This window comes from Haplochromis burtoni, unplaced genomic scaffold (assembly GCF_018398535.1).
Source record: "Haplochromis burtoni strain Fernald_Lab_line unplaced genomic scaffold, NCSU_Asbu1 Contig_949, whole genome shotgun sequence".
NCBI lineage: Eukaryota > Metazoa > Chordata > Actinopteri > Cichliformes > Cichlidae > Haplochromis > Haplochromis burtoni.
In genome coordinates, this window is record NW_024583310.1 from 63792 (window position 1) to 73561 (window position 9770).

General features: G+C 44.1%; 1 protein-coding gene across 2 annotated transcripts in view; it reads right to left on the bottom strand.

Annotated features, from left to right (window-relative positions):
- LOC102292779 (ankyrin repeat and SOCS box protein 5) overlaps positions 1 to 6342 on the bottom strand; it is a 9089-nt gene extending 2747 nt beyond the window's left edge. The window contains exons 1-6 of one of the 2 annotated variants that reach the window (XM_014330682.2): positions 6062 to 6198; positions 3371 to 3465; positions 1347 to 1426; positions 1150 to 1257; positions 919 to 1072; positions 712 to 846 (exon numbers count right to left, since the gene is read on the bottom strand). In XM_014330682.2, coding sequence (XP_014186168.1) covers positions 712 to 846; positions 919 to 1072; positions 1150 to 1257; positions 1347 to 1426; positions 3371 to 3422 — 529 coding nt within the window. In that variant the 5' untranslated portion in view covers positions 3423 to 3465; positions 6062 to 6198. Of the gene's footprint in view, positions 1 to 711; positions 847 to 918; positions 1073 to 1149; positions 1258 to 1346; positions 1427 to 3370; positions 3466 to 6061 lie in introns of both variants that reach the window. The other variant, XM_005951187.3, reaches the window with a different exon arrangement.
- Positions 6343 to 9770: the final 3428 nt, after the last annotated feature.

Sequence of the window (9770 nt, forward strand, 5' to 3'; positions counted from 1 at the left end):
TAGGCTGGATCTCTTAAGATCTCACTGCTGGGTTTGTAAGGCCATGTTACTCCTAAATTTCTATCCTGTTCAAAGAGAAGATAAAAAAACAAAGTTCTAAGCTAATCGACCTTAGTGTTCTTCTTTTTAAAAAAAGAATCGATAAAGAATCGAATCGTTAAACAGAATCGAAAATGGAATCGGAATCGTGAAAATCTTATCAATACCCATCCCTACCTATGAGTGGAGGAAGTGAGTCCAGAGCCGAGGAGGAGAGCAACTGAAAGCTCTGCTCCCCACAGTGAGGAGACGAGCACAAGGAACAACAAGATGAGTGGCAGATCTGAGAGAGCGGGACACAGTGGAGATATGAAGCAGATCACAGAGATGAGGAGGGCCAAGGTTATGGATGCACTTAAACGTGAGAACCAAGATTTTTACGTTTATCTTGGCTTCTGTGGGCAACCAGCTGTTGAAGAACTGGTAATATAGTCTCTTAAAGGAGGTATGACCCCAGCTGCTGGTTAAGAGACGTTAGTGACTTCATATTTTTTACTTTTTCCACCTTCAGATGTATTTCCACGGTTACGGGAGCTTTCATTTTAGCACGAGCGTCAGAGCTGTCAGGTGATTGTTCAGAGGACTCCAAAGCTTGAAACATCAGTCACAGCCCTGCAGACATGAGCCACATCAGGTGAAGCTACTCAGCTTTGTAGTGAATGAGACTCACACCTCTGTGCAGCAGGACCTTCGAGCAGGCTGTGTGTCGGTGCAGACAGCTCACATACAGAGGAGAGCCCAGGTGGGAAACTTCATAATCTGGATCTGCTCCATGAGACAGCAGGGCCTCCACACAGTGGCTGTTACCTGCACGTGTACACACATAGTTGCAGTTAACACGTGTTACCCACAGTCAAACAGTGTGCTGGCTATATTTACCTCTCTTGCAGGCTTCGTGCAAAGCTGAGGGGAAGTGTGTGTGATGCGCACGCGTGTGTGCGCCGCTCTGCAGGAGCAGTTCCACACAGCTGACGCTCCCCGACGTACAGCAGTTGTACAGAGGAGTGACACCATCAATGGTAGCAGCGTTCACCTAGACACACACAAACAGCTGCTGGACACAAACACACGGTGCGTCCATGCAGATGTACAGATGGTGCTGATACTCACATTAGCTCCAGCATTTAGTAAAGCTCTGACACAGGCGACGTGTCCTGATAGACAGGCTTCGTGAAGAGGAGTCACATGATCGATGGTGACAATGTTGGCGTGATAGCCCTGAAAAACAGATGTAAATAACGGGACGTGTGTCGGCTTTATTCAAACTGATAAGCGATTACCGGAGCCTCACATCAATGTCCAGTTACCTGGGCCAGCAGAGTGCGCAAGGCAAGCAGACGACCCTGAGAAGCTGCTTCATGGAGAGGAGAACGATCTGCCCAGGACCCTGAAAACACACAGAAAAAATGCAGACATGTAATAGCAAGTGGAATACAAAGCACCAGCCTGAGCTCATTAATGACTGATGTGCTTTCAAACTCTGTCTCAGGCTTAGTTTGAAGATCAGGAATTCCACGATGAAACAGTAACATGTTTGTCCATGTGAGGACTTCTATGATGACACCCTGCCGTTGTGTTGCTGAACACTAAGCAGTAGAGCATCTCCCTTCTCTGCGACCCATGGACACACATCACACGTGCGGCCTGACACGCTCTCTAAACCACAACAGGAACGCTTTGAATCCCACACACACTGGAGGCATGTGGCTCCATGCTCCACTGTATCTTACTGTGGAGCTGAAGGGCTCCGCAGTAAGATATAGCGTAAGGATCTTCTTGTGGCAGGGCTGCCACAAACTATTATTCTGATAGTCGACTAGTCACCAATTATTTTTGCCATTAGTCGACTAATCAGATCATCATCCATTGGACGTAAAACTGCGCACTTATTTAACTATCATTAGCTTACAGCTTGAGGTGTTTAAGGTATGTGCTGACTAAAAATAAAGACAAGATGATAGTTTATTAAACTTTTAACAAACTCAGCCGTCTGCTCCTTGCTATCTAAAATATAACAGGACACTGGAGTAAACTCTCAACCATCTCAGACTTCTGTTTAATCAGCTGTCTGTTTGACGTTTATTCAGCTGTGTCAAAACTAACTTTAATCTCAGCCAAACCGATTTACTCAGGGACAAATAAAACACAAAAAAAGCCAAACAATAACAGTTTTAAGTTATCTAAGTGACTTATATATCATGTTTAACCCAAATAGCGAAAGTCCACGGTGGGTTTGAAAACGATTTGCCGGGAGTCTGCAATTCTCGTCGGCTCGAGTGACCATTGAACCATTGACCATTTGCTATCGAGCGGGTGGGTAACAGACGTCTCCGAAAACGTCGGAGCGCTTTTGCAAATATGTGATGTCTTGATAAACTGAGCAGATATTTGAAGTTTACACAGCTACATTCTCGCCTGAAAATATGTTAGAAGTTTGTTTTGCGACCCAGAATGATTAAGAAGAGTAATATTAAAACTCAGTAGCTGCCGCCATTGTTGGAAACTGGAATTGGCTGAGCCGTGCTAAATCTGGGGAAAAGTAGGACGCATTTGTCGGCTGCATTTGGGAAGCCTTCGTCACATCGCTGTAACGTAATCGGCCTTCAAATGCGGCCTCCAAAGGATGCGGCCTGAATTTGGACATATCGACGATACCGGAGTTGCTTCTTCTTCTTCGGGGTTTCACGGCAGCTGGCATCCTTGTGCATGCAGTGCTGCCATCTTCTGTTTCAGTCCGTTATTACACTCTTAAATCCTACTACTTATTCCTGCGTCTTTCAGGATCTTACAAGGCTTTAAACGAAGTGTTGACTATTAAATTTGTCGTTGACGATTAGTCGACTAATCGTGGTTTATTTCGCTCTTATAGAACATTTCACTCGCTGGGCGCACGTCCTCATTTTATGTTTGACAGCATTTTAGTAGGTAAAGGTGAAGCTTGGACATGAGTTGAGCTGTGGTTTGGGGAAGGCGTCGAAGGGGATCGGCGACAGCTCCCGGGCCTGACAGATCCCCATGTACTTAATAGAAGAGAAGAAGCTAAAGCAGGGAGGGCGGGTGGGGCACGTAAACAAGAATGAACAGCTTGCAGAACTGGGGGAACCGGAAGGAGCGTGTTTGGAGGCGTGGCCCTGCTCCTGAAATTGCTGCTTAATCTGCAATTAAGGTGGAAAACAGGACGAATCACAAAGAATTGCACTTAATGAGAAACGTGATTTTTACTTGTTTTGTAGCAGGGCGTCAGCACCTGCATTTGGAGCTCGTCAGCACGTCCCCAGCTGTCACTGCAGCACACACCACAGACTCACACACAGTCTCACGTCCAACATACCCATATCTCCGTCTCCCCACGGCACATCCAGCCACTGGTAGATATAGGACATTTTGACTTAAGCAGAATCCCTCCACTCCTCCTGTTTGTCCTTCCTGTATGCGGGACACGTCAGACTAAGAATCACCTCGCCATCGAAACACCAACAAAACACTGAGAATGATCAGATGAGACTATAATGAGCTGGATCACTGACAGGCTCCTCCTGTGGCAGAGCACTGAGCAGTGTCTCCAGATCATAATAACGAACCTCTCTGATCAAAAAGCTGAGCCCACTCTGTCAGTGAGTCACTAATTCAATGAGTCAGTGTTTCTGCTAAGAGTGCACAGTTAATGCTCAGTCATCCAGGTAAGGAAATCCCAAAAGGTTGGTTCTGTTCATCTGGATGTTTCAGTGGGAGAAACGTTTGGTCATCATCCAGGTGACAGTACACAGTTAAGTAGGAACGCAGCCTTGCTCCAGTGAGCTGCTGCTGGCGTCCTGTGGATGGTACGCCACAGCTGCCGCGGGGGTTTAACTGGGCTACATTTAAATAAGCTTTCTGCAGGTTTTACAGATGTGTCATTAAATCATTCTGTATCAAAAACATGTTCACAGGGTTGACTTTAGGTTGATGTTATCATAGTTTTCTATTTTCTAATTTGTTTTATTTCATCTGGACTTTTTAGTTTGAGTCATTTTAGTTTGAGTCATTTTCCAGAATGAGCTTCCGTGTTCAGTTTAGTCGTTATTGTTTGAAAATGTTTAGTTTCATGTTATGAACTAAAAAGTCTTTTACTTGTAGTTAACTGTAATAACCCTAACCCTGCATGGCCCACATTAACACTAACTAACCAAAACCAATTTAGAAGCATTCATTAACCAAAGGTTGAAACCTGAACCTTCAAACTGCACGTGTGTGACGTGTTCACAGCATTAACCACCTCCAGCCTCGGAAACTCCTGAAAACAGACGTGTGCTGCTGCACTGGGAGTCTTCCTCACTCTTACAATGAAGCGCTGCAGGAATCTTTCAGAACATAACAGGATACAATCACAAGTCCCTAAAATGTTTTACTTGAAACAGCCCACTTTCCCTCACCCTCCACCTTATGTAGGAACATTTCATTCACACATCTTTTGAAAATAACTTTTAGTAACATCTGCCAGCGTAGCTCTGTGCTAGCTGGGTCAGCTGGTTGGTAACATTTGTCAGTGGTGCCAGACTTGGGTATCCTGACTATTTGAAACTGGCTTTCTAAAGCAGGACACTGGAGGGTGTAGTAAGCAAGTCTGATATGGCCAGGCTATCTTTAGTTAGCGGGTTTGAAAAAAAAGCGCAGTCAAGTCCGAGACAGAGACAGAGATCACGACAGACGTCTGTCAAAAATAGAAGAAAAATGAACGCAAAGCTCGTTTGCAAGCACAAAGAAACTTCCTATGAAGGTCGTAAACAGCTGGAGCCGCTCTCAGCTAGCTGGCTGCGAGGCAGGGTGCCTGCACAGTGCTGACACAGAGGGCAGTCCCACTCACATTCACGCCTGTGGCCAGTGTAGACTCACCAGTGAACTTAACAAGCGTGTCTGTGGACTGTGGGAGGACAAGAATATCCATTCTGTTCATCACGTCATAGACCTTAGTGCTGCCTCCATTAGATCAGTATTTACTGACTGAACATGTAACAAACAGCTCACAAATACACTGAGCAGCTTTCTGTGTTTGGCTAATTATGACCCAGCATTAAAGCACATGTATGCATTTCTGTATCAATAACTGAATGCATGATGAATTCCTCTAACACAGAATTTTTACTTAACTTTGTTTACCGACATTATTCAAACATAGCATGTACAGTATATGTACTGTACAGCTGAAAATGGAGGTGTATGCTGAGGTCTGTGAACCTCCATTGTTTCTAACAGCCAGCAGGGATGACATGTCCACTGATGATTAAAAAAAATCTGATTTCAAAGAAACCTAAGAGAAAAGACCCTTGAGCTGCCTTCATGACATTCTTTTCTCCCTAAACCTCCAACGCCCGAGGATAAATGGCCCTCCCTGAGCCTGGTTCTGTTGGAGGTCTCTTCCTGTTAAAGGGGACTTCTTCCTCCATCCTGTTACCAGGTGCTTGGAGAACATAGGCGATGGGCACATTGTTGGGTTTTCTGTGTAATGTGGTAAGATCTGTACTTCACAACACAAAGTGCCTGTTGTAAACACAGAAGCGAGTGCTCTGTGCTTGTGTAATAAAGAGATTATTGTGTTCTTCTCATTTAAATGTAGGCCTTACTGCAGTTTCACGTGATAAAGTTCAAACACAGTTATTTTGGACAGGTATACTGATGCTGTGCCATTAATCGGGAGTTTTGCGTGGGTATTTTCACAAGTAGTGCTGCTGATTTAGCTTAAGGATCTTCAATCCAGCTGCTTCACAGAGCAGCAGCTCTTCAGTGCAAACCCTATTTAAATGTACCACCTTAGTATGAAAGCACCCGGCCGGCAGTGTTTCCATAAGTCTGCTCAGCTCCAGTCAAACTGCTGGAGGCCCCGCTTGGCCCTGGAGCAGGGCTGTTCCAAACACGCTCAAATTCCACCTGACAGCCACACACTTGTAGAAAGTGTGTTATTTACACTGACACTCTGATAGGGACCATTTACAGAAATCCCCCCGCCGCCAATGTGCTTCCACCCAAAACACATCAATGCGCCCACCTTGGCTGGTAAGAATTCCCCAGCAGGCCCGCTTCCTCTCCGAGACGTGCCTCGGCAGCAGGCCCGGCTCAGCACCTCTTTTCCGGGACACTTCGGTAGCTCCACACGGCCCCGGCAGCATGTTCCGACTACTCCGAACTCCGCTGCAATACTGCAGGCAGCAGCAGCTCGGAAAGGAGGAGGGCGAGCTGGGAGTCTTATGATTGGCTGAAGAGGTTTGTTTGCGTTCGGGGCACATGGCCATCTCACATGTGCGCCCACGTGTGGAGCATAGATACAGAGCGCTCCCCAGTCGGACCCACTCCAGACTAGTGATGGGATTTCCGGATCTTTTTAGAGAACCGGCTCTTTCGGCTCGACTCACTAAAAAGATTCGACTCTTTCGGACCCGAGCCGACTCTTCAGGTTGTTTTGTTGCTTTAATTAATTTATTATTATTAATAATAATATAAAATAATGCACAAAATGAATTACTAATGTAAAAAAAAGTGTTTTTATTTATATATGTTTATATATAAATATATGCGGTGGCCCCTAGAGACAAAACGCGTACAAACTCCAAAACACATTTCTAGCGTTAACTGAACTTCCAAAACAGAGTTACCTAGATCATTTAAATTACACAAGTGAAAGCATATGTGTATTGTTTGTGTATTTATACACAAGCTGTATTTATACACAAGCACTCATATATATTCAAATAATTTAAAAACAAATGTTCATTTACTTGTTACTACCACACACCAAATCCGGTCGTTGGTACTTGCTGGCTTGTGTAGCCACTAAGTAACAAAAGCTCAACACTGCGCCCACCATCCTGGAGCACTTCTGTTGTCTTTTGTACGTGTTTTTACGTGCTTCGGAGTTTGTACGTGCTTCAGAGTTCGTAACTGTTTTGAAGTTTGTACATGCTTTGTCTCTAGGTGCCACCGCAAATATACTTTTATTTATTCACTCCACATAAAATGTAATAAATAAATCATATAATACAAAAAACAAACTATTCACATTTCAACTTTTAACTATTTAAATTTTCAGCTTTTTCCTTTTAAACAAATTTAAAGTGAAACAACACAAAACACTGCAAACCACAACACAAGTAAATATAAATTAAAATATGAAAACAAAAAGAACATGCATATTCTCTGTCATATGGGCCTGCATGAATAAACTTTCTGAATCCTTTATCACCTGCAACTGAAAATAGTTGTGGATGATTATGTAACCCATGGCAACTACTCCCTGTCACATGACTGATTTGAGGTCCCTCTTCTGATTGGCTCCTTCGACGTCGCGGCAACTCTGAAAACCGGCTGTGGAGGGATACTTCCGGGTTCGACTCCTGCTGTGGCTGTGAGCTTATGGCATTTAGAACGGTGTTGGAAAACAAAGCGTTTTCTCCCCTCAATTCATTTATAAACTCATTTCACCTCAGCGGTCAGGTTTCTTTTTTCCCCCCTTTGAATTGATCTTCTTCATATTGAAGTGGCGAGCCAGTAGGACCATTCTTTGTTTTCCCCTCTTTTCCCCCACTTAGCCGTCTTTGGATTACGGACATATTCCCCCATTGTATGAAGCTGGACCCTAAGGAGGAATACCTTAAAAGTGAACTTTAAAAGAAAAGGACCAAAAAAGGACTCTTGGCAAAAGGACTCTTGCACAGAAAAATCACAGCATTGATTTATTATTTAATTGTGGACATTTACGTTGTATGTTGTATTAATTATTTTGTTCCATTTCCCCTTTCCCCTATTTATTCAATATATTTTTGGTACAAGACATTGCAGTCTTTGGTCTCATCATTCACACCATCTAGGCTCCATAAAGAACTATTTCTTCTGCACGTCAGTCAGTAAACTCATTCATTGCCATAAACTAGTCCTTAAATAACTTGGCGTTAGTTACAATTACTATACCTTTCTAATGTGACGTTGTTGTCCCTGGCTCTCTTTCTCTCTCTCTCCCTCCCGCTATGTTCCTGACCTACTGCGAGTGTAACTATCGCCCCTCCCCCCTCTGCCCAGCGTAAAGCACAAGGCTCGCGTGCGGAGTGAAGCGGGAAAAAGTGCAAGAGAGAGAGAGAGAGAGTGAGAGAAAAAGAAAAAAAACCCACGGCTCCCAATAAGTAGCCGGCTCGCGTCGTTCACGTCAAAGACCCGGCTCTAAGAGCCGTTTCGTTCGCGACCGGCACATCACTACTCCAGACTGATCTGACTGAAAGGCCATAAGCTCCAGCCTTGGTGTCGTTTGTTTCTCTCTAATTCCACTTTCACAGTGTGCGCATTTTTTCACCCACTGTGTCATTATTCCTTGGTCACAGTCACAATACTGTATTAATCCCTAAAGAAATGATGTGGTAACAGTGGCTCCGAGACAATAAGAACAATAACAGACTGAACTAAAGTAAACAAAACAATATATTACAGTGTTACAACAAGTGTTGGGAAGGTTACTTTTAAATTGTATTCCACTACAGATTACAGATTACATGCCCCAAAATGTATTTTGTAATGTATTCCGTTACGTTACTCAATGAGAGTAACATATTCTGAATACTTTGGATTACTTAATATATTGTCATGCTTTTTACAACTACATGAATGTACTATTGCTGTGTGATTTATTAGTATTACTGAAGGTCCGCGGCTCCGAACCATAGTAAAGGGTCCTTTGGCTAATACGTCGGGTTCTGCGTCGGGCTCCGCGTCGGGCTCGTGGCCAAGAAATAGCTTTACTTTATTGTCTGGGTCAACTTTGCTTGCAAGAGACAGAGAGAGGTGAAAGACAGAGAGAGGCGTTGAAGGGCTGCTCCAACAGAACTTATTGTTTCGGAGGAAAACACAAACACGGTGTACAGTCGAGTCTTAATAGCTTACTTACAACTGGGCTCGTCAGGCACTCTTCTTGGCTGCAGTGGTTATTATTATATTTCAATGCTTCCATCTCCTGTTTCTCGGTGACAGCTCGTACTTTTCCACTCTCATTTTTCTCCCTCCTCGCACTCACAGACAAATAACCGGTATGGCAGTCCCTGCAGCACGGACTACACTGCCCATGAGGCTACATTTTTTAGGGTAGCGTTCTGCTTATTGCCTTCATATTAAATCATTTTTAAAAATATTTCTTCACGTCATTATGAGACGCGAGGTTGAGACACAGGCATTAGGGCCTCTTAATGCGTGTTTTTTGGGGGTTTCCACTGGCGTAGAATTACCAAAAATAGAGAGGGTATAGCCCAACACATGAAACAGGAAAATACCGCCGTGTATTATACATATCGTGGCTAGCTCAGACAAGGAGACAGAGGTGTCGTTTAGTCTTGCTTCCCCGAGTTGCCAGTGAGCACAGCCATTCATTTTCCAACAGAAACGCACCGCTGGTAACCCAACTGCTCGGCATAGCTTAGCACAACAACAACAACAACAAAAAGGCGGTCTCTCACCCAGGAAACACACAGTCGCAGAGAGAGCGTTATCCTGTAACCATGGCAACCGTAACGCTGCCGCCTGGAACAACAGAACATAGCTGTCAAACAAAACCCAAACAGTCCTAACCCGCGACAATATGAAACAGGAAAATACAAACAAAAATGCAACAAAGTAACTGTATTCTGTATTCTGTATCCTTTTTTTGTTTTTTTGTTGTTGTTGTCCCGTTTGGATCTTTAGCCATCAGAATTGTTGTCTTAAGGCCAAGAAAGATGCCAAGC